The sequence below is a fragment of the Ambystoma mexicanum genome, chromosome 13 (genome assembly GCF_040938575.1).
Source record: "Ambystoma mexicanum isolate Mex_15411 chromosome 13, UKY_AmexF1_1, whole genome shotgun sequence".
In the NCBI taxonomy this organism is placed as follows: Eukaryota; Metazoa; Chordata; class Amphibia; order Caudata; family Ambystomatidae; genus Ambystoma; species Ambystoma mexicanum.
This window is the reverse complement of record NC_090938.1, coordinates 253873540-253898990: the sequence shown is the minus strand read 5'-3', so window position 1 is coordinate 253898990 and position 25451 is coordinate 253873540. Positions and strand designations below refer to the sequence as shown.

Sequence of the window (25451 nt, the reverse complement as noted above, 5' to 3'; positions counted from 1 at the left end):
GAAATGCTCCTTACTCGTGTGCTTTACCTTGCTCGGAGTGTGCTTTCGTGCTCCGCCTTTTATCCGTGTGGGCAACTGTGAAAGAAGTCAGGTGAGTGTGTAATGATCAGTAATTGCCTGACCCTGCCTGACCTTTGTATTGGGACACGTCAGGTATACGGCTCAGGTGTTAGTCTGTTTTCTCTCACAGTGAGCTGTCTTGAGAACGTTTTTGTGTTGGAAAAGGAGGTGTGGGAGTCGAGTTCCTAAGTATCCTACCTGGTAGGATGGGGTAAAGGCGTTACAGGGAAGGGGATGCAGTGTCGTGTATCTGGTGTCCCACTTCCACTCCCTGATCACCCAGGTGATCTCCCACACTGGTCCACCCCCAGGAACTGGATCCAAATTGCAATGGCCATCTCCTGGCCACCTGGATGACGGATCCTCAGGGACTAGCGGGTGGGACACTTTCAGGTTTCTTACACCACCCTTAAGGCTTCTGAAAACCAAACCTTCCAGAAATTGAACAAGCCAAAAACAAAGTCCTTAGTTCATCTAAATATTTACTATGCATTTGAAACCCAACCTAAATACTAGAAAGGAGAGATTCAGCAAATCTTCGCTGAATATATCAAAGCATTCCATACTTCTGTTCTAATGTTTTAACTCTGGTTCCACATAGAGCTTTGTGAATTTGGCATTTTGTGCATTTTCAACATCATGAAAAACCATGAAGGAAAGAGGAGGCAGAGGCATCCCATTAACAACAATACTAGATTGTGTAATTCCTTGGTAAAGCCAATCGCTGCATCTTTGTGCTTCCTACTAATCCACACAACACATGCAATCACAAATGTGCAGAAAGGTTTTCAGATACAGTTGCAAATTCAGAGGAGGGCCACAAACCACTTACAATCCTATGATACTTTAGTATCGTATTTAATCAGAGCTCCAACACATCTGCCACAACTCGGTCATCTTGGAAACCATACAACTCAAACAAGTGATCAAAGGACCAAGACAGCCATTGGGAAATATACTAGATGCCGTCTGCTGCACCAAAGACCAAGTGACTCTAGCCCCCACCTCTGCCACACGAATGGGGTGACCACCTCAACATACGGCTCCTTATCCATGTACCGATGAATACTCTACCCAAACACAAGAAAGCAACGATAAAAACAGGATAACGAAATGAACTAAACATGGGCAACTTTAAAAAAGAACTCCACAAAACTCCTTTAACCACATACCCTCTACACGAGGTAGAACCTGAAAGAGGAATAATGACATTGCGACAATGGCTCCTCAAATCCCTGGATGAGCTTGTTCCAAAAAAAACCCCGGACCCTCTCAGAAAATTCACACACAAATAAGGCATGCTCCCCAAGATAAACGTGCCAAAGAAGAATGGGATCTCAACCGCATATAGATTAAAAACAGGTCCCATAAAGCTACAAATAAAAAGTACCTGTGTCAATGCAGAGCAAAGATACTCCAATCAAAAAGAGGAAAACAATGCAAAACACACTGAGCATCTTTTATTGTGATGGCACTTTTTCTAACTACTAAAGGAATTCCCGAACCTACAAAAGGTTAACCCCATTCCCGAACATAGGTGCTGCCATCAGCTCACGTTTGAACGAAAATCATTGTCATCCACAACAACCCGCTAGGAGAACAGGAAGCAAACGGAACAGCTATGGTAATGACAAGAGAATACTCTCAAGAAAGGTAGAACTCTGAATTTATTCAAGCCCATCACCGAACAAGACTTTGCAAACCATTTGACAACAAACAACCATGCTAGCTTACTAACGGAGCAATGCAAACGATGTATACAAACATTTCTCACATGGCAAATTCTAATTCGCATGTTTAAGGGGGTCTCTTCAATTCATCCCTCTATCAACTAATAGTTCTACAAAATTTCTAGAAAGTTTACATCAGTGCCCTCATGACGTCTATCAAGGGAAAACAAGATCATCCAACAAACTACCACACTATGTCCAAAATCCCTCACCTGCTAAATGAGGAAAGGGTAGTCTACCACTTGATTCTCAATCACATAGAAACAAAGCGCATACTCTATCAAATGCAAATAAAACCCAACAAAATGTTAAGCTCAATAGGACAATTAGGATATGGACAATGTATTAAGAAACAGCCTCACACAAGTGGACGACTGGATAATGTGAAACTGACGCCAACAAAACAGAACTATTAATCTGTTGCACCCAGGTACGCATATGCAACCATCCTGTGCCCAGATGAAATGGGTACTTGCTCTGTCATCAAAAGCAGTGAAGAACCTGGGAATTTTGATGAACTCTTACTGGAACCAAAAACCCTATACTGCTTTCTTTTGCACTAAGCTTTATCAAGATTGCAAGGATCATACTCTGCACAATGTACCTGATGATGCTAATCATCCCATACGCTGATGCATGATATTATTCAACAAAAGGACTATTTCATGCTGCACAGTGATACACCATGCTACGATATGCTGCACTGAACTGAGGTACAGCATTGAGTCCAGCACTGACTTAAAGCCAGTGACGGACAATACAATGGCACCCTCCACCTTCCTACCTGTCCCTGGACAACAAGTGTCACACAAATCAAAGAATGATTAAGCTTTCCCTTTCTATCAGACACCCCTGCCACCTCAACATACCCTAGACTGACTTGAAAGGGCATTCTCTTTATTTTTGGACTGGTAGACTTTGCTATTTGGGTTACTACTAAATCGCATTCACACCCCTCTTGAGAGTATAGCCTTCTCTCGGACCCTGTTACCACAAAAGGCGAAGGAGGGTTATCTCTTAACTGTGTCTGTTTTACCTTTTAGTATTTGGATCACTGTTGATATGTAGACGTGTGAGGGTTGAGTAAGTGGTTTTCCTACTACTCATCCTTGTACTCCTGCATAGCATAAGTCATATCTTCACACTGGTGGCAGCGGTTGGGATTTGACAGAGGCTGTGCCGACATCTTAGGCAACCAAAATAAGTACATAGTTTACATTGGATTTGCTGTCAGGTAGTTATTATCATGGAATGTGGCATCAAATCTGCATCCACCTTGTCAATAGGTGAGCAGCATGAGTTGTGCCAAGCAAGGGGACTCCCCTGCGGCAGCAAGTTAGAAAAACGGAATTGTTCAAAAGCCTTCAAGTTTTTGAGGAAGAGAGGGGTAGTGGATGCCCAGGAGGACAGTACCGGTACAGAGCCCCATCTCCAGTACCCATTTCTTTGGAGGGAGCGGAAGTGAATGAGGAAAGCAACATTAATGACACTTCTAAGCATTCTACCCAGAGAAACTGTAGTTTCCCAGAAGTGCTACCAGTTTCAGGCCTCAGCCAGATCCCACGCATCTGTAAGGTCCAAGACCTCCTATAGGTCCCGAGTGAGTTGCAGTTGCTGGAACCTAAGTAAAAGAGGATTTTCTCCTAGAGGAAAAAAAAGTTGGCCTTGGAGGAGCAGAAGCAAAGAAACAAGGCTGCTCTAGAAACAGAGGAATCAAAGGGAATAGAGAAAGGCTACAGTAGCAGCATCAGATGAACAAAAACAGAGATCTGATCATGCTGGAGCTGCACCAACTTGAACTGGAGAATCAGTGGGAATTGTGAGTGGTCAGAAATGTGAGGTGGACAACTTTGCATAGAGTTCAACTTTTTCCATTTAATTTAATAAACAGGTTGAATAAACTCCTCACTATCCCTACTCTGATGGGGATTTCCCTGCCTAAAATAAATAAAGGGAACACTTTCTAACCCTCACTTATGCAACAATCAAAGCAAAAAGATATTATATGGCAACTCAATTCAAAAAATATATATGGTTCACAGTATGATCAATGTCTCTTGTCGTGGTCTGGGTGAACTTCTGTTCCCCCAGGTCCAAACAAGGGTTTTCTCCACAGTTCAAAGGAAAAGCAAGGACATTCGATTCAACGCAAAGTTCTGATATTTCAATGAAGTATCTTCGAAAAAGTCCTAGGCTCTCACTCCTCCTGGATTAAAAATGGTCTCAGCGTGTTTTCTATTGGTATCACTCTTCAGCACTTGCACCGTCTACTGCCTGTCTTAATCTTTCACCAGTTTTCTTCTGAGCAATCACTTCTTGCCCTACGGTGTACTCTCCTGCCGGTCTGCTACTTCAACATCAAAACAGAACAGTGCCTCAATGGTAACTTTCAACTTTAGAATAACAGAAACTTCAATCGTCTTTAGTATCAAATTATTAGCAGCTTTCAGGGTATAGAACATTCACATTAATCTGTATCAGGACCTCACCACAGACGATGCTCATCTCCCTCTGGGTAGCTTCTTTCAGAAGGGCAGCCTGTTTGCCACCTTTCTTTCCCTTCTGCCTCAATACCAAAGTGTCCAGACCAAAGTATGTTCCTGCGTCTGCCTTCTCTGTAGCAATGTGAGTTTATATCAACCACAATTACAGGTGTACCAGAACCTTTGTCACAACCATAATAACCCTGGGGCGTTTTGGCATTCACCTCTTGTGTTTAGCAACTTCTGTTAAACTGAAAGTACCTGTTCTTTAATTTCTCTTGCCTTGGGTATTGGTGGTATGCCCGAGATTCTAATAATGGCCTCCCCACCGGATTGTTGGCGTTTGCCCTAACTCGCATACTCTGTTCTAGGGTTCTTTTGATTTAACACCAGCCACTTTTGTGAATTTTTAATAGCTCGGCATTCGTAATGCTTATTAGCTTGCTTTGGTAAGCTATCAACAGTTCAGTATTCTTAACGCTCATTTCTTTTCTTTTCACTCGCTCGTGAGTGATAATGCCTGTGCTGAACACACGGCCTGCACCAGAGCGCCCCGGAGTCACTCGTTCGCCTCACACTCACCAGGTAAGTTGCTTCCATGTGCTCTGCTTTGCGTTTGCAGGACTGCTGGACCTCTGACTTCTCCTGACCAGGCGCACCTTCTGTCTGGTCACTGCCACTTCTGCCTCACTGGTTTTGAGCCGCTCTGGCTCTTGGGAGTCTCCGGTACAAACCAGCCACCCGAGACCTCTCGACTGCTTGCACCACATCTGCATCCTGGTGCGCAAACTATGCACAATGTGTTTTGCTGGGCAAGCATTTCCTGTCCACGCTTCCCACTGTGCGACCTCTGCAGTTTGGCATTTTAGAGGAACAGACCCTCTCGGGACTCGTCCTCCCGGCATCATCTTGACCCTCTACTTCCTTCCCCTGCATGCACGCCCAGCACTGTCTTCTACAATTCTGCTTCCTCGTTACCTGCACCTAAGGGGGCTGTTTAAGCCTCCTAGTCTCCCTCGGGTGTAGGCCATTTTTATTGCTAATTAGCCGACCACTCCTGCATCTTTGTTCCTCTGCATCCCTCTTTCTCCCAGTAATGAGGGTATTATGGAACTTGAAGTACCTACTGATAGTTTTCTTAACTTCTTCTTTGCTGCAAAGTTGATTTCTACTTTCTAAGACATTTAACAAAGAGATATTACAGGAATCAGTCATAAGGTAGGCTTGAAAAGAGGAATATGGATCTTTTGTCTTAAGACTAGACCACTTCCTCTTGTTATGGTTTTGGGAGCTATGGGAATGTATAACTGTATGCATTTCTTGGGTTATTATTTTTAACACCACAGGTTTTATGGCTGAATTCGTTCACATTCAGATGGTCCATTTGGGGAACTATGGAATTATGATGCAAACATGCCATAACATACTGTGGTATTTGTAGAATGTCTTCTTTACAAGATGTTAAATAATGTGTCTCACCCCTCAAGCATCCCTCACTCCCCTGATGCATTTCTCCTCCCGGGTGAGCCTCCCGCAGTACACCACCCCCAAGGCCAGGATCAGGAAGCATCTGCCATTCCCTTTGCCACCTGTGAGTATCCGTTAGGGTTTCAGTGAGGAATCAAGAACGCTGAACTTCCAGTGGGAAGGGTAGTACATCCAGTGGTGGCTCCCAGGGAAAGCCTAGGAACCACCTCCCCAAGGACTTGATCCAGCCTTATTAGGAGGGTAGAGGTATTTTTGACTGGTTCGAAAAGCTGAGGTTATCCTTTCGCTTCCATGAGGTGTAAGGGAAGTTGTGGAGTGCAGCTCTTATGAGCCATTTACGGATGTTGGAACTCATCTAATAATTCAGTTGGCTGCTGAGAAAAGGTCAGTCTATGCCAAGATGAAGTATGGGTCCCCTCTCCTCACCCTCTTGTGAGGCAAAAAACCTAGGTGTCCTCTTTTACTCCTCTCTCTCTCCTTCTCGCCTCACATCGCAAACCTAGCCAAGAAGGCCCACTATCAGCTGCACCTCCTCAGGCATTCTCCATTTCCTCACCTTCCCCAGAAACTCAATGTCTCCAGAGCTCTGGTCCTCTCTAGGACTACTGCAACAGCCTTTTCCTCAATATCCCTTTATCCTCACTTTGCCCACTTCAACTTATCCACAATAGGGCTGCAAGACGTGTCCTTGGCCGCAAGCCCAGGGGCTGTATCTCTCCAACCCTAAAGTCTCTCAACTGGCTCCCGGTTGCTGCTAGGATCAGTTCAAGACCCTCTGCATCATCCACAAGGCTTTCTGTGGCCTGGAACCCCACTACATTTGGATGTAGAAGGCTGAAGGGCTCTACGAGGGAGGGAGGGAGGAAGGGGGGGAGGGAGAGAGGGATCTCCCTCCCCCCCACCCCCCTAAATACCTTCCTGGTAGAGACCTTCGGTCCTCTAGCTCCAACTCTCTGCAGATCAGACGTTTCTCCAAGCGGAGAGTGGGGCATAGATCTCTCTCCTCCGCAGGTGCCTTCCTCTGGAATGGTCTCCCTGCCCCTCTGTCTTGAGCCGAATCTCCTGAAGTTCCGGAAGCTCCTCAAGACCCTCCTTCCTTCCCTCTCCCCATCCCCTGCTAACACCCCCATCTACCTCAGTGACTGGCTGCCTGGTTCCCTCTAAGTTATAGAGGGCACCAGGTGTACCCGCCAAGTCCACCCTCACCCCTCACACTTAGCATGTGGGCCCTCACCCCCTACAACCCATGCAATCCCTGGCACTTTCCCTCCTTTCCTCCCAGGAGGGCAAGTGCTAGATATAAAGGTGGTTCCACCCCTATGCACCCTAGCAATTCGTATTTCGTGCAGACCAGCACCTCCCTGTAGCTCCTCCCTCGGATTTCTTGTCACTGTAATTGCACAATCCGAATGTCACAAGGCCTAGTAGAACAGTTATTAACTTTCTCCCTTGTCTGTCCCCCCCTTTGTCTTGTGGCGCCTTGAAACGCCATTTGTTGTATAGGCGCTTTACACATTTCCAACAAATAAATCTAATAAACCCCATTTGTTGTTTTTTGGAAGTTCTTTCATCGATAGCCACTCTTCAATGTAAATCAAGCAACGGCTCCCAACTCTAACTTCCACCCAAGCAATCCAACTACATCGCTAGTTAAATTCCAGACAAATGTATAACCATTCTTACTGTAATCTATACAACATCAAATGACAACACATTTCCTTACTATTGAAACATGCTATTTTATTTAGCGATGTGTTTGCATTATAGGACCTGAAGTTACTATACCAGCCACCTCAGTTGGCATCAATGAAGAGGGAGAGAGCTATCTTTTTGACATCCAGGACTATGGTAAACAAGAACGCCTCAGCAATCCTGCATGTGAGTAAATCTCATTACCCATATTAGAACCGCAAAATACCATGTTCGGTGTAAATAATCCTATTACAGGTGCAACCAGCATTAGAATGTGGAAGCTATGGTACCCTGGTAATGCATCATGGTAGTGTATCCTCGAAATTATGGTACACATGTATTGTGTCCCAGGAGCAGAAATGTATTCTATGTAACGTGTAATGCATCGTGACTGAAACCTTTTCATAAACATTTTAAAAAATTGAATGAAAAATAAAGCATGACACAAGTCATCCAATATGATGCTTATAATCAAGGAAGACTTTAAAATGCATGTCACAGGAGGACATTTTAGTTGACCAACACAGGCTCTTATCCTTCTGAAGTTGCTTGTATGAGGATATTTGATTCGGAAATAACACCTATTATTCGAACACCAAGTAAATTGAGTCCGGGCGAAGGGAAAAGAATGTATTTGGTTGTTTATATTGATATGATTTTCCTTATTTAATGACCATCCATGATCTTATAGCTTCTTTATGGTTATTAGCATAAAACCCAGTTACAAATGGATGTTGATGGTTGAGAAAGAAGGTCCTCGCAGTGTCTGTGCTTGCAGATCATCATTGGGGCCTCCTGTTGTTGCCATCATCTCCATGCTAGTCTATTTAGTTCCTGTGTAAGAGGCAGTGAGGGCGGAAAAGCAGGCAGAGTGTGGGGGAGCACATACGTTTAGCCCAACATTCACAACACCTTCAGCCAACTCACCACTCCCACAGTGAAAGGAAGCAAGGCCAGAGATGCAGGCAGGGCATGGGCAGTGCTGGTAGACTCCAAACGTTAATACTATTTCTTCTCTGTCCTTAGGTGCTTTCTAAAGCACTGCATTTTGGGTGCACAGGAAGCAGCTCCTTCCTGTCTCGTGGATGGGTCTGTATTGTAGCTGACACTATTGGCTTATTTATATTTGGAGGCTAACTGCTGACGCACAACGAAGTAATTTACATAGGCAAAAGAACAGTATATGAAGTATGATCGCCTATGAAGATCCTAGCAAGCTGCAACAACTGGAAAGCCTGACCAAAAGCTTTATAGTGGTGTGCAAGGTACGATTCCTCCTTGTTTTACCCTTTGCTACCAGAGTCACCTTTACCTTGTCCGGTTAATAGATGCCAGCATTGCAGATCTTATGTCCAACAAAGGTGTAGAGTCTGTTTACCACCTGACATTTGAAATCTACTTCAGGCGTTATGGTCCTTTTTATGAACCGAGTGCTGCTCACATGTATCATTTATTTATTTGGGTGTTTTGGGCAGTGCTACCTGCCACCTTATGGCATCTTCATGGCACTAGACATTTGAAGTGAATGTGAAATGTCACAACGTAACATGACAAAATATAACTTAACTGGCTAGTGAACAAAACTGGGCAAATGTCCCAAAAATTGTAAATTAAAGGAAGAATAAAGAAAGAGAAACAGAGCATCCTTAAAAACAAAAGAAATTCAAATTGAAGATATTTTTGAGAAGGTGTTAGGTAGGAATTGATGTCGTCACACTGTATGAGACTACACAACACTTATCTTATTGGTATTAGGGAACCCACCTTTTGGTATAGGTCTGTACTACACAAGTTGGTAGTGTGATCTCAAGAGGGGGAAATGTGAGCTGTAGAGCTGTACAAATGTAATCCGTAAATACAAGTAGCCAAGTAACACTTACACTAAAGGTTTTTGTTATGAATAGTTATTTAATTAACATCAATTTTTAAATAAGCATTCTTTAATAAGGCCTTTCATGTAGCCATGTAAATATACTTTCAAATTACTTTTCAGAATCAAAACACGAAGGTGGATAATCTTTGGATTTGCTTCTTACACAATTCCTACACCCTGAAGTGACTTCAATCACAAGGACAGTAATGGCATTTATATATCACACTAGTTATACATTTCAGATACTGAGGTTTCAGAAAGGAAAATGTTTAGGGAACGAAAAAGGTTGAACAGGTTCTCAGTATATGCAAGGGCACTTATATTTTCCAATGAAATCTAGAGAAGCCTTCCCCAGCAATGACAGTCTAAAACAAGTTTCCACCTATGAGGGACAAACAATATTAAAGTCCATGGGCTAGAAGAGTCTGCAGGGAACACAAGTGAAGAAGTCGTCCCTTCCGGAGCTTCTCTGTTGGATTGAAAAAGGAGTTTCAGCACAGCAGCACAGCTTCACTTGGCAATTGAAAGATCCTGGAGGATGCAGCAAGCTTTGTTCAGTTTCTTCGTTGGGTATTTCTCTCAGTGGTCGACTCTGCCTCTAGCCCCAAAACCCTCACCTTTTAAGTAGGTTTCTCCCATTCATGCACAGCCTAGGCTGTCAATCACACAGCATGGTGGCTGGCCTTAAAAGACAGCCAGCCAATCAGGGCTGGTTGCATTCAGGCACTCCTAGAAACAAAGGCCAGGGGAGTTTACGGGAACCTCCCTCCCATCCTGCCTTTCCAGACACACTGGAGCCAGAGGCGGGCTTCACAACTGAAGCCTGCCGAAAGCAAAACAAACAAAGGGCTCAAACCTAGCTCAATTCATAGAGTAAAACCCAAGAAAGACCTCACAAACAGAAATTGGTGAAAAAAGACCTGGCCATTTTGACAAAATGGTCACCCATGTGTGCTGTACTACAGCTGAGGATTCAGCCTGCTGTAGAAAAGCACAATGGTATGAAAATTACACCACTGCCACCAGCCATTTTAAAGTAGTGAGGGTAACCTAAAACTGTTGCATGAGAATGTAGGGTAAGGGGCTACAAGATGGTGTGTGCTGGACCTACAAAGAGAAAAGGTAAGTAGTTGATTTCACTTTACTATTCTTGGGAACTGTAAAACCTTATGAGAAATCTAAATGATTTTTCTGTGACACTACACTGAAGGTGCTGTGTTTCACCATACAAAAAATAGATGGCTATGGCGTTTCAGACTCCAAAAACAGTGTAAACACATTATCCAAATCAGGTCAAAACGCATGAGAGAGTGAGAAAAAAGGTCTCTCACTCCAGGGTTAAACGTCCTAAAGACCAGCAAAAGAGCTGGGGGTCTCTAAGGTTGAAGGGAATTGGCACAGAAATGAGAATTCTCGGTAACAGAATTATTATTTATTATTATTTATTCAGATTTGTAGAGCGTGCGTCAGCCCGGGGGCATCGTGGCGCTTAGAAGCGACAGTTAAAAAAGGAAAAATACAAGGGCATGGTTGGATTTAGATTTGAGGGAGGAAGTGTCATGCAAATGGGTGTGCTTGTGGGGTGCAGTGTTGAACGACGCACCCACCTAGAAGCAAAAGGAAGGTATAAATCACAAGTTCAAGTTGGCTGTTCAGGCAGAGACCCATTTTGGGACAAAACGCATCAATTTTAAGAACATGGCACACCCTGTCCCCGCAGCTCAAACATGACATGGTGTGGAATAACATAACACAGCATAGCATACCATACCAAATAGAGGATAGGAATAGCAATACGATTCTAATAAAGGGCATACACCATAGCCAACAATATTGGTTTTGTCAATACCCGTTTTGTTAATGTTAACCTGACTTCTTTGTTGATGTAAACCCCACCAACAATGTTTTTTGTGTAAAGCGTTTTAAGAACATCCTTTTTACCCCAAAGAGCAGCTGGCCACTGTAGAGAAAGAATACATACCACTTGCAAACATCACAAACGTTCCCAAATACAAGAGACCAAAAATAAAATATCTTTACAAGAAGGAAAAATAGTTAACATAAAATGAAGCAATTTGGACAAGTGAATAAAATCACTCTTGGTGCTCCACATAATAGCCTAAACCTGCAGCAGCCTTTATTATTAGCAATTCTTGTAAAGCGCACGTTTACACAAGGGTATCTTGGCACTAGGAGGCTCGGGAATGGCCACTAAACCAGTTTAGAAGAGAACTGTTTTTAGGAGGTGACGAAATTGAAGGTGGTTCTCTGTGCTCAGAAGAGCAGTTGGAAGGTTGTTGCAGAGAGTTCCTGCCACCACGGAGAAGGACCGACCACCCCCCTACCCCCCTAACCCGAGTTCGCCAGAATGTGGGAATGACCACAAAGTTGGGCGTTCTAGATCGCAACAGACAGCCAGGAATGTATGGTTGAAACTTATCCTGCAAATATTGTGCCCCTTGGAGATAAAAGGCTTGATGTATCAGGCAGAAGGCCTTGAATTTGATCCTATTGGCAACCGGCAGCCAATGAAGGAAACCGAGAACCGGGCTGATATGAGCTCCATACGGAGAGCCCATGGCAACTCTGGCTGCCATAGTTTGTAGACTCTGCAGCCTCTGGATCAGACCTTTCGGTTGGGCCAGATAGTGAGCTTTGCATTAGTCAATGCGGCTAGTAATCTGGGACGCCACTACCCAAGGACGAATTGGCAGCAGGCACAAAAGGAAGTATCCTCCGAAGTACCCTCAGGGAGTAGAAACCCATCTTACAAACAGCACTTGCCTGAGTGGCCATTGACGGGGAGGACAGATAAACGCCCCAGTTCTTCTCTGTGGACTTTGGGATAGGAGAGTCCCCAAGAACAGCCGGCCAACAGAAAGTGATCTTAGAAGAACCACCCACCACCACTACCTCTGTCTTGTCCACATTCAGCTTTAGCCAGTTGCTATCAATCTAACTCTTCACAGCCACCAGGCACTCGCCCAGCCCTGCAGACACCTCAGTCTGATCCTGGTCCAGCCTGAGCAGGATCTGAGTGTCATCGGCATAGGCGTAGCATCTGAAGCTGTGAGTGCGAATAAGCGCAACCAGCGGCTGAACGTAGATGTTAAAATAGCATGGGGTATAGGGCAGAGCCTTGGCGAACACCACAGGATAGAGAGTGTGAGAGTGAAAAGGTGGTAAAGAAACCATCTGGCACTGATCAGATAGAAAAGAGGAAAACCAGTCCAGGACAGTTCCTGAGAGGCTTGCTGGCTGCGGTTAACTGGGCAAGGAGGAGAATGGCGTGGTCGACAGTGTCGAAAGCTGCTGATAGATGAAGCAATAACATGGCTCTCACACCCCTTTGATCGACCAGTATGGTAAAATCGTCCCATACCAACACCAGGGCACACTCTGTACCTTGCCCCCCCTGACTGAAAGGGATCCAGGCCAGAAGATTGTTCCAGAAACAATGAAAGCAGGTGTACCACCAAGGATTCCAATAATTTCGGGAAGAAGCTGAGCAGAGAGATAGGCAGGTGATTAGCAAGAACTAGAAGATCGATTGATGGTTTTTTCAAAAGAGGAAGAATAGCCTGCTTAAGCTCTGGTGGCATACAGCCTTGTCTACATGAGGTATTTACTGCGGTTGTAACCCAGGTGCCGGAAGAATCTCCTGAAGCACTACGACTTGAACTGGGTCTGAAGCGGCAGCAGACTGCAACTGGCCAATCGCCCTAGCCACCTCCGCAGTGGAGAATTCTGGGAAACATAACCAGGAATGTTGAGCTTGTTTGCTGGCTTCGTCACAATCCGTGGTGCTGTCAGTTAAGGCATTTAACTGTATATGCTCCCTAATGCCTGTGACCTTGGTAATAAAGAAATTCACCAACAAGCCACACAAGGTTTGATGAGGTGTCACTCTGGGTACTATTCTAGGTGTGGATGAAAAAGATTTGACTATGGCAAACAGTTCTTTTGACTGATTAAAGGCTGATGGACCCCCTGCCTGTACCAAATGTCTGCTTTGCTAATATAATTGGACTGAGGTATGATGGGTGTTTAGTTTCTGAAAAATTCATTTTTCAGACGGACCATATGAGTGGCGGCACTTGCGCTTTGCATGGCTGACCACCTGGAGAGCAGCTCTCAAGTCCGTTGAGAACCACGGCGCTGAAGGATGCTTGTAGGACCAGAGGAGCAACTGAGTCAGAAGCCTGATCTAAAATCTGAGCTAGTGTCAAAAGATCAAGATTAGATGCTGACACAATTATTAGTGATGCTGGAAATCGGCACGTTATGATCAGCTGCCCGCCAGTTGCGGCGAAAGGTGGTGGAAGAACATAGCTTGAGGTGACAGAGTATTTGTTCAATGCCATCACAAATTGAATTGATATTTTATTTCTATCGTGCTCGTACACAAGTGTTTCAGAGCGTGATGCGGCAATGGAGGGGAACGGGTGAGAACAAAACGGCGATCTTACTAGGCCCAGTGACATTGAGAACGCGCAAGTGCATGGGAGAGGGGGAGGGGAAAGTGCATGGAAGGGGGGGAGAAGTGGAAAGTGCGGAGCAAAGGAGAAACAGATAAAAAATAATTAATAAATACAGAACAGGCAACAAACAGTGGTAGTGCAGCCAGCAAGTTACAAATGCCATATAAGTGGCAAGTGCTGGGTTTAAGGCAGCAGACAGGGTAGATCTGATAAATGCAGGAAGAAAAAAGGGGAGCAGGACTGTATGGGTACAGATACAGACTCTAGTGCAAGGGGTGGCCTGCAGGTATTGCGGGAGGGTTGCAGAGTGAGTAGATACCTGGGCCCGGAGGACAGAGGGTGGCCAGGTGCACAGTGCTAAGAGAGAACAGATCAGCAAGGGAGAGGGGGAGCGAAGGCAGAAGAAAAGCGAAAGGTCTTGAGGTACTTCCAAGATGGTTCTCAAGTTTTAGAGTGGCAGGAAGCCTGTTCCAGAGGGAGGCCCCAGCCGAAGACATAGATCTACCCCCAGCTCGTTTCTTTGAAAAACCACTGACCCAGAGGGAGTTGGAGGAGCAAAGAGCTCGAGAGGGGGGTATTTGCAGAGGGATAGCTGAAGGTATTTTGGACCCAGGCCCCAGAAAGCCTTGTGGACAATGTATAGGGTTTTAAATTTAATCCTTGCATACTCTGGGAGCCAATATAGAGATTTCAGAGCTGGAGAGATACAATCCCAGGTCTCGAGGCCAAGGACAAGTCTCACAGTCCTGTTCTGGATTAGTTGCAGAGAGCGGAGAGTAGAGGCAGGTAGATTTAGAAAGAGGCTGTTACAATAGTCCACCCTATAGAGAACCAGAGCTTGGGAGACACTGAGGTTCTGGGGAAGGAGAGGAAAGGCAGTGTACCTCCTGAGGAGGTGCAGTAGGAAGTTTGACTTTTTAGATACCTTAAAGATGTGGGCGGAGAAGGAAAGTGTGGAGTCAAAGGTGACCCTGAGGTTCTTGGCCTCGCAGGAGGGGTTAGGAGGAGGGCCAGGGGAGGCTAGCCACAGAGTGAGGGGAAAGGATGGTGAAGGTGTACCAATGAAGAGGATCTCCGTCTTGCTGGGATTCAGACAACGATCATTGGCGGAACATCAATCTTGAATGGCAGTTAGGCAATCAGAGATGAGATAGGGTAGAGGAGGTGGCTGAGGGCAGCCTGAAAATTAGTTGTCTTCAGCGTAGTACTGGAAATGTGAGCAGAAAAAAGGCAATGCAGTGGGCGAGAGTTGGCAGGTATTGGTTAAAAACACAGGGCAAGAGGTTCGACCCCTGGGGAACACCACAGGTAGAGAGGGAGATAGATGATAGGAAGGCAAAGAAAAGCATTGTTGATAAACCAGGAGCTGCAGTACAGAGGCTTGTTTGGAATGTTACAATATAGCCAGGTTTCTCAGCTCTTTGCTTCTCATCGGCCTGGATGCAATCCGCAAGACCTACTCGCCCTGCGTTCACGCACCATCTGATCACCGCAAGATTCAAGCATATAAGAGTGGGCGGGTCGAGCTTCCCAGTCATCACCACTAAGAACTGGACTACTCTACCTCTTGCACTGAGAGCAGAGCAATCCTATAGGAACTTTCATAAACATCTTAAAACACTGCTATTTTCCCATTACTGATAAACTATCCTGACTGTTTCTGACTCTATGTACTGGACTTTGTTGATTAACCTGTAATGAGCACCTTGATGCTTTTGGATTTAGTGTGCTTTATTTAAGCAATATTCCCCGAGTCAGGGGGCATTACCTGCCTCGGTAATGCCCCCGCAGCGATGGGCATATTGATATTAGTATCCCGGCCCGCAAGACTGGGGTACTAATAGCATTCTTTTCTGATCCAAAACGCTGCAGCATTTCGGGACAGAAAAGAAAAAAAAGAAATGTCCAAGGAAATGGCGGGAAAAATGAGCCTGTTTTCCCTTTCCATGGCGGCCATCGGGAGCGGATGCGCTGGTAACAAATGTTTCTATCGTGTTTGTTCCCGAAAAAAGGAGAAATCGGAAGGTAAGTGGGGTTGGGAGGGTGGGGAGAGGAAATTCTCTTTTTTTAAAAACATATACCTGAATCCCCGGCGGGGTTTGTGGCGACCTCCAGCCGGGGCTGCCACGCTCCCCAGCCGGGGACAAAGGAGTGGAATCCTGTCAGAGGGTTTCCCGGCCAGGTAATGCCCCTGCGAGGGCCAATCAGAATGTGTTACATTCTGGCTGGCCCTCACAAGGTACTAATAATGCATAAATAAATAAACCTGCATGCCATGTGGGAGGGAGAACCCAGGATAATGCACTTGGCGATCCAGGAAGTTGGTGTATTGTGCCACGACCTGGGGTATCCAGACATCGTTTTTGGAAGAAAAGAAATATGGAGAGTACAAGTGGATTGTTGAGAGGGCTGACATAGAGAGAGTGTGATATCGAAGGGGGAAGTGTATCTTTGTCTGTGAGTGTCAGTCTTTTTTTCATTTCAACCATAGTCCAGATTACAGATCAAGTGGACGATCTATCTGAGGCGGTTTTCGCAGAGCAGTAGGTAGGTAATAACATGGTAGTGTTTAGCTGTATGAATGGCTCTGTGCTCAAGCTCCCAGGTGTGGTCCGGTCAAGAAAACACTGTGAAAGGTGAATGCTTTGGGCAATCCTTCCACACCATTGTTTTTAGTCTGCCTGTTCCATTGCAAAAGGGGACAAGCCATATTCAAATCAATCTTGGTCCTGCAACCAATGGATACTGTCCTGCCCACAGGCCAGTTCCTCTCTGCACAGAAACACAAGATTTATTTTGTTGAAGCAAAGCCTGATTTGAATGCTTTCTGTTACGGCTTGGCAGACTGAAGAACAATGGTCTGGAGAATTACCCAGAGCAATGCCAGAGGTTATGATTGATCCAAAACCTTTCAGCTAGCATTCCTTTTTAGTTACAAAGTGAACAGTCCAGTGTGAAATGCTAGGTTACATCTCCACTCCACATGCAATCCTACACATGTTTCGGTCTTGTTGGGCCTCATTGGAGAGATACTGCCCGATCTTAACACTACGCAATTTAGAGACCTGAGTCTGGGTATGTCCCCTGATCCTTTGTTGGCGACCCCTATGGAGGCTCAAACATGTCTTGTGTTGCTTCGGGTCACATGTACAAAGGTTGTGAAATAAGATTCAGCATTGACTGCCCCTTTCAATGTGGAGCCAAAGCTCATCTGCACATGGTTTGTCTGCTGCTGTTGACGCACAAATGGGCTAAAAACGAATAATAGAAGGTTAGCCTTTGCATACAATTGTTACAAAGGTTTCCAAACATCAATTTAGTTACCTTTTCTGCAACTATATGGGTTTGGGTTGAGACTAGGCCACAGAATCTAGGATGTGATATGTGCAGTTCGATGCTTGGGGGGAGTAAAAATATTGTGTAATTGGAACAGGACCCTGCATATTTGTTTATTTCAGATTCACTAAGAATACATAAAACACAAAATTAAAACACAGTTCAATCAAACATTGTATCCATGTGTTCTAGCATAATTTTCAGAAAATGAAAACTTGGCGGGTTGAGTGCTCGCTGCTATTATCTGTGTAAGGTCTGCAGGTCAGTTTTTTGTATTAACTTCGTTTGGGTGATTATAATTGAATGTAAATGTGCCAAAGGACTATAGGAATAACACATAATTATGAACAATTTTAACAAAATTCAGTATTCTAAAAACACAACATTCTGTCATTCTTTATCAATAAGTAGTAATTAAAACCTGAGAGGAGGAGAAATACAAAATTAAAAAACTGTCTTTTTGTAAACTCCTACAACCATCAGTTCATATCAAAGTTTGCATAAAGTGCGCCATAATAATTTGTCTACATCAGTAAATTCTTCTACTACCGCCATTTTCAATACAGGATTCAAGGCAACATAATCTACCATGTTTGCATTTATTTATTGGTCTCTTATTAGGCGCTTGTACAATTAGCAAAACTGTTTCAAAGCGCCCACAGGGCAAACGGGGGAAGGTGGACAATGAATGCATTGATAATACAAACTAACATTGAGAATGTAGGGAGGGGAGACAAGCCTACAATGCCTTGTGAGTCTTCAGAACATTCAAGTGCAGAGGGGGGGGGGAAGAGGTGAGGGATAATGTGCTTTGGTGCTCATGGAGAAGTGCTCAGGGTAAGTGCTGAGAGGAGAAGAACGTAAGTGCAACCATTAATGAATGGGTGAGCCAAGTAAGTGCAGTAGGAAGAAAGACAGCGGCTGGAATGAGAGACACATAAGGGCCCTGCACATCAGTCAAGCTGTGTAAGATTAGCAGGGAGGAGATAAAGAGAAAACTCTTGAGGCTTTTACAGAACTTGAGGTCTTGCTCAAGATACAGAGGTAGAGGAAGGCTGTTCCATGGGAGGGAGCCAGCCGAGGAAAGTGATCGCCCACCAGCTCTGTTTGGTAAAGTACTTAACACGCAGGGAGTTTGTTTCCATAACTAACTAATGAGTCTAGTTGGAGGCGTTGAAGATAGTGGTCCCCGGCCCCGTATAGCCTTGTGTATGATTAGAGGGATTTGCATTTAATCAGTGCTGAGACTGGGAGCCAGTGAAAGCTTTGTAGGCAGGAGAGATGCGGTCCCTTGGCTTGAGGCCAAGGAGAAGTCTCGCTGCCCTATTCTGGGTAAGCTGGAGGGGTCGCAAGGTGGAGGAAGGAAGATTGGGGAGGCTATTGCAGTAGTCTAGCCTGTAAAGAACCAGAGCATGGGTAACATTGAGTCTCTGGTGGAAGGTGAGGAAGGGTAGAGTCCGTTTGAGAAGGAAGAGCTGAAAGCGGGACTTCTTGACAATGTCCTGAATGAGGGATGAAGGAAAGGGAGGAGTCGAAGATGACTCTGAGATTCCTAGCAACAGTGGAGGGAGCGGGGGCCGGCTCGTGGAGGAAAACCAGAGTGCGGGGAAGATGTAAGGTGCAGGTGACTCAATAGGGAGAATCTCTGTTTTGCTCGCATTTAGGCAGAGGTCATTGGCAGTGCCACAGGCCTGGATGGCAGAGAGGCAGTCGGGGATGAAGGATTGTACAAAGGTGTCAGTGGGAAGTTTTGACGAAAAGTTGTGTATCGTCAGCGTAGCACTGGAAGTTGGAGGAGGAGGAGGAGGAAATTAGTCGTGCCAGTAGAGAAAGGTATATGTTAAAGAGCCAGGTCAGAAGAATGGAGCCCTGAGGGATGCCACAGGTAGCGGTGGAAGAAGAGTGGAGGAGAAGGGGCCAAGAATAGTTTTGGAGGAACGGTCAGTTAGGAAGGAGGTAAGCCAGGAGCTAAGCCAGTTCAGTGCCTTTTCCGAGATGCCAAGGGTGTCATGCAGCCTTTTTATAAGGATGGAATGATTGTGTCCAATGCAGAAGAGAGATCTAGAAGGATGAGGACAGCAGGGGAATTGGAGTCAAGAGATGGAAGCAGTTCTGCAAAGGTGTTCAGAAGAGCAGTTTCCGTGCCTCTGGATGCTCAGAATCCAGGCTGGTGGTCATGTAGATCGCCAACAAGTTTGGTATGGGAGTTGAGTGGGGGGGGGGGGGCCGCTTCTCAAGCAGTTTTCCCAGAAAGGGGGTGATGGAAATGGGGCGGTAGTTGGCTGGGCAGGAAGGGTCTGCAGAGGGTTTTTTAAGGAGAGGGCGCACAAGGCAGTGCTTGAGGGAAGAGGAGGATGAGGACATCAGACTTCTACAAAGTAGTTATCGCCAACCTCCATTCCCTGAGAACATTAGCATTGCTTGATATACAGTAACAAAATTCAGCATATATTCATACAACAGCATTTATTCATTCAGTCAGTCATTTGTAATAGCGCCTTTCACCATAATTATGTTCCCAATGCGCTCTTGGTTGAACGCCCTTGGAGGGACTGCAGTCCAAAATGTCAAATAGTTTGGGAGGGGCTAGTATCTGTGCGTGCATTTCAGCCATTAAAGTTATGCAGGGTGGCCCTGGTAGTCAACCGTGTCTAAGTAGAGTGTGTACGGGCGCAGCATAAGAACCCTCAGGGCTCCATTCTTCCGACCTGGCTCTTTAACGTATTTAGAAAAGGTCTTTTGTTTAAATTATCTACCACTGGTCTACTAATTTCTTGATCTTCTTCTCACCTATGTATTCTGCCCAGTCATATATAGCATTTATTTGTCAGCGCCTTTAAGCCTTCGGGTCAGTGGTTTCTGCGCAATACAAATGTTAAATAAATACTATGGATTAAACGGGGAATTGTGTATAAGGCGATGGTTATGTGGGATGCTACAGTTCAATATTTTTGTGATTTAAAAGTAGCTTCATTCTTATGACAGATGTGATGTGCAAAGGTTTGTGTGGTTCATCTGTGTGGAGTGAAACTGTGCCTTCCACTAAATTGCAAAAGTGCGGCTTGCGAAGGGAAAATTGGGCAAGCTGTACAGACAAAAAATGACTGCTTCCTGGGTTCCATCTATATACAAGGAGCATTGCTGCATCTTACAGGCGATCTAAGTGCATGATAAATACAAAATATTCTCCTTCTGAGGGTTCGCAGAGTGAGAGAATGCCATCCCTAGTTCGTTCTAGTGCGAAACAAGGACCATGTTTCCTATTTCCGTGTGGCAGCCTGGTCCATCATTCTGTGCTTTAGCGTTACCTGCTCTACCAGTCATGAGTGAGGCATCAGAGTTACCTGGATGTTCTCCTACGGCTCGATCAGCGTGATTTCCTGAGGTGCATTTGAAATACAATGCCTGACCACCCTCCAAGCGCACATGGTTTCAATGCTTCGCCCACTGTCGGGATTTGTTCCAGGCGCATGGTCTTGGAGTGACTGAATCGCCCATGTGTGCCTAGTGTTCCACAGAAGGTTGGATGGCAGAGGAAGGCTGTTTAGAGGAGGAAGGAGGCTAGTGGCTGAGGTGGTCCGGTGGGGGAGGGTGTGGGTGGAGGATGGGTGGCTGGGTGGCTGGGTGGAGGATGGGCAGCTTGGGGGGAGGGGGGAGATCATTGGGTGAAAAAAGGGGGAGGGGGACACTGCTGGCTGATAAGGGTGTGCAAAGGGCGCAGAGTAGCTGCAGGGGAGGCAAGGAGATCATGAGGATCTCGTAGGGGCAAGCAGCCAGTTTTTAGCGCTTTCATGAAAGCCAAGTGATCCTCTGAGGCGTATCGCGAGGGGGGAGGGAGTTCCAGAATGTGGGTACGAGGACTGAGAAGCAGGCACCTCCTAATCGGGAGAACTTGAAAGGAGGGACTAACAGGAGGTGTGCAGAGCCTGATCTGAGGTTTCTGGTGGGGTGGTAGCAGGATAGCTTGTTTTGGAGGAATTCCGGGCCTTTCTTGTGCATTGCATGGTGGGTGATGCACTTGGCCTTGAAAGAGACCTGTCAACTGATTGGCAGCCTGTGGAGTGTCCTGTGTGCGGGGAACATGTTCTCTGGGGGAGAGTGCGAGAAGGATCCTTGCTGCGGTGTTCTGAACCCGTTGGAGCGTTCTCAGTTGGTATTTAGGCACGCCTAGGTAGAGGGAGTTGGAGTAATCAAGGTATGAGAGGATGATGGCCAAGATTGCAGATACTCTATGGGGATAGGAGAGATAAGGAAAGATCCGCTTTGACAATGCAGAGGTGGAATGTGCATGATCTGGAGACTTTCTTGATGTGACTGGATAGGGTCAGGACTGAGCTAAAAGATCATCCTAGGTTTTTCATCCTAGGGGATGCTGTGGAGGCGGGTCCTAATGCATGCAGCCAAGATTAAGTTGGGATAGCTATTTTGTCACAGATTAGGATTTTGTTTTTCCGGGTTTGAGGAGCAGGTGGTTATTCGTCATCCAAAAGTCACTGTCTGAGAGGCAGGATGTGAGTTCTGGATGGGGTGAGGAGGGAGTTGGGAATCTTGAGGATGTTCTGGGTGTCGTCCGCATAGCTGTAGCAGGTGCGATTGTGGGAGCAGATGAGCTTGAGGAGGGGCGATGGGTAGAAGTTAAAAAGGAGGGTGGAGAGGGAGACAGTTGATTTGGGAGCAGTCGCATAGGAAAGAGGAGTACATCTGAGGGCAGAGTCCCTTATGTCAACGTCAAAGAGTCTGCTTGTGAGGATGGAATGGTTCATCGTGTCAAAGGATGCAGAGAGATCGAGGAGGATGAGGGCAGCGCAACTCTGTTAGCTGTTCTTTTCAGGCCGTCGCAGAAAGAGGCCAGGGAAGATTCTGTTCCATGGTGGGATCTGAAGCCAGACTGGGCAGTCTATAAAGCGTCGACCTTGGAGAAAAGGCTGAGTTGGGAGTAGGCCATGCAGTCTAGTAGTTTGGCTATGACGCGGTTGTTGGAGATGGGGTGATAGTTGGCGGGAGGAGGGGGGGTCAAGAGAGGGCTTTGTTGGGAGTGGTTTGATGTGAGAGGTTTTGTATTCAGGTTGTAGATCTCCGCTGTTCGAGAATGGTTGACTATATATCTGGCGAAGGTGCCTGCACACATGGAGGAGAGGAGGTTTTTGAGCAGGGCTGGTGGGCACGGGTCTCCCGGGCAAGCTATTGGAGAGAAGCTTTGAGAACAGAGATTGTAGAGAAGGGGGTGAAAATGGTGGGAGCTGGGGGCAGTGGAATGGGGCTTGTCGGTAAAGGGGGGGACAGCATTGCTTTTTTAGCATGGATGGCGAGGTTCCTATCAATGGCTGTGCTTAAGTAGTGATCGAAGAGGGTATAACACATTGCCTTTGAGAAGATGGGTGGTGAGAGGAAGCGCACGGGGGCGGGGTGGGGTGGGGGTGCTTGAACCCGGATAATCTTGTGGAGTTCTTTGCATGGGTTGTCTGCATTGGAGATGCGGGAGGTGTAGAAGACCTCCAATAGTTATTTTATAGGATGTAAGTTATGAGGAAGGAAGTGAGAGTGATCCGCACCTATTTGTATGCCCAAATATTTAAACAAGTCTCTTGAAATATGATTGGGGGCAATTGGGAGGAAGTGCACGTGCCTCCCTGTGTGCCGATTAACCATGAGACCACTGAAGATCCCATATTCCTGTAATTTTCTGGTCATGATTGGACAAGAATACAGTCGGTCTCTAGATATATTTAGAGGTCATCTGCAGATATATAACTTATGTTCATACTCTGTCGACCAACGAAAACCAAGCCAGGCCGGGTCTTTAAATTGTATCACGAGTAGTTTGATGGCCAGGGTTAATAGAAGGGCGAGACGGAGAAACCCTGTGTTAGGCAGAAACCTGTGCAGTTCCCTCTGGGACCACTGCAAAAGATTTAAGACTACAGGTGTTTGGCAGTAAACCCAATTGGTAGCAGTCTGTACCACACAGATTCACTTGGTAGCTGTGGCTGAGCAGTCAGATTTCCCTCAAGAAGAGTTAGGCGGTATACAGAGTATTCACAATAGGTCAAAAGAACACAGAAGAACAAGCAAACACTGACCAGAGCTTAGTGTAAAAGAGATATCATTATTTATTTAAAACCACATCTAATAAAACACACAGGCACTAATATTAAGCAGTTCAAAAACACGGTCACTAAAAGATCTACACTCCCTTAAAAGAATATTAGACAAGTCTTAAGTAAAGCCCCACTTATTTTCAGACAGCGGTGAGCGCTTAACGCAGATGGCACTCTAATAATTCGGTTTAAAAGGGAGAGAAAAGCAGAGTATAAATTGAAACAGATCCCAACACTTTCACAAGAACACAGCAAGAGAGGAAGGCAGAATCACACAGTGAAGTTATCAGAAAGCCGGATCCACTTTAAGAGGATCAGAACGAAAAGTTGAAAAGTGCACAAAAGTCTCAAAGGTTCAGAAAGAGTTGGACCAAAAGAAAGGGACCAGTTAGATGGTCAAGGCGGCCAGCCCAGTCCAGAAGGTTAAGGGATTATTACCTTGTAGCAATCTTTAGAAATGGAGGCCTGGCGGACACGGTACCTTAAAGTGGTGAGAATACTCCAGCGGAGGCAGTTGTTCCTGGCAGTGGATGCAAGCCGGTGCTTCGTCCGGGGGAAGAGAGGATCTCGTCGGGGAGGAAGACAGGAGTCCATTGCACTGCCAGGGAAGAAACCAGCCGAGGAGTTCTCAGTTAAAAAGGAGCGGTCCTTTTATTCGCGGTCCAGTGGTAAGTGGCTATCCGGTTGCCGGGGTGCTTGGCACGGGCAATTCGACCACAAGACGTCCTGGGATGCGAGGAAAAGTAGGTAAACTGGTTGTGCCCACCAGTCAGGGGAAGAAGACTCTCCAGCCGGGAGATCTTCTCTGTCGTCAGGAAGCGGTGAGTCTGTTCCGCAGGGCTCCACCGGTGGTGTCGTCGTAGCAGGTCGGCTCAGCTTCTCCCTCGTCGGATTCTCAGGTCCTGTGGCGACTTCTGAAGTTCCAGTCCCAAAAGCCCTGCTTTATGCAGCACACCCCCATTCACTCAGCCTAGCTGTCAATCAAACATGCTAAGTGGTGAGCCGGCCGGCTCACCACTTGGGCCAATCACACAAGAGTGCGACTTGAGCTACCAAGGTAGCTCAGTCCAGGGTGCCTAAACCCCCTCCCACACCCCCTGTGGTACCCAGACAGAGTGGCACCACTTTTGGAGGCTTCCGTGGAGAAGCCCGCCAAAAAGTGGAACAAAGGGCTCGACTTGGGTTGGAGTCACAGAAGAGAACACAAACGCCATTTTAGAATCGAGTCCTGGCAAAAAATACCAACCGGCGAATTAATATTAAATAAACCGGCGGTATGTTCGAGGCTATGAGAATTAAATAATTAAAGTTGGTAGCCTCGAACAATGGGAAAATCCCATAGGAAAATATTCGCGGTCGAATATAAAAAGTAGTTTCCACTGCCACCAGCCAAAACTCGATCAGGGGGGACTGAGACGTGCCCCCTCGACTAACAGACCCCGGGGCAATCGAATTGCCCCGACCAGTACGTCCACACTATGATGGTTTGTACTGGTCTCTGTTCATAATTTGGGACTAGTAAAGCCAATGGTGACTTTACATGCCCTGGGAGACAGTAGTCAGTCCCAGGGTATGGAGTCTATGGTGGGGTGTCACTATGACACCCCTGTGTCACTGCACTGAGGGTGCTATGTAACACACATAGTAAAAACACATGAGACCCTATGGAGTAAAAGACCCCATAGCCCATAAAACACATTAACAGTCAAAGGAACCCCTCAAATCATGTCCAAGAGTGTGAAGAAAAAATTTCACTCTTGGCAGGAGAAAAAAACAAACTCCAGAAATCCAGCAAAGCTGCTGGGGGACTCACTAGGTTAGGAAATTCAGCCTAAACAGAGAATTCTCCCGAACACCCTGCCTGTTACCACTTTCCAGGGGGAAAATTTGGAGGTCATCCCGTTCACCCTCACCTCGGCGACCGGTGCCTCAGAGCAGCCTAAACCACTAAAGAAAATGTTGAAAGTCCAATGCTTTCTCGAAGTCCATTGAAAGAAGTGATAGAGGTTCCTGCACATTTGCCACTTGGTCCATCGCCAAATGTAATGTCTGATGTTCATACGAGTAGACCTCTCCAGTAAGAACCTGCATGCATTGGTCGGGGTTGACCAGTGATGAGAGGTTGGAAATAACGTTTCTCCATTACTAAGGGAGATGGATCTATAGGAGGCACATAGGTTGGGGGTTTGCCCTTTTTAGGGATAACTACA

General features: G+C 46.0%; 1 protein-coding gene across 2 annotated transcripts in view; it reads left to right on the top strand.

Annotated features, from left to right (window-relative positions):
* The window catches only part of LOC138521154 (zinc finger protein 75A-like), a 111727-nt gene that overhangs the window by 71781 nt on the left and 14495 nt on the right, over window positions 1–25451 (top strand). For both annotated transcript variants that reach the window (XM_069633732.1, XM_069633733.1), the window contains one exon: window positions 7529–7639. In XM_069633732.1, coding sequence (XP_069489833.1) covers window positions 7529–7639 — 111 coding nt within the window. The remainder of the gene's footprint in view (window positions 1–7528; window positions 7640–25451) is intronic.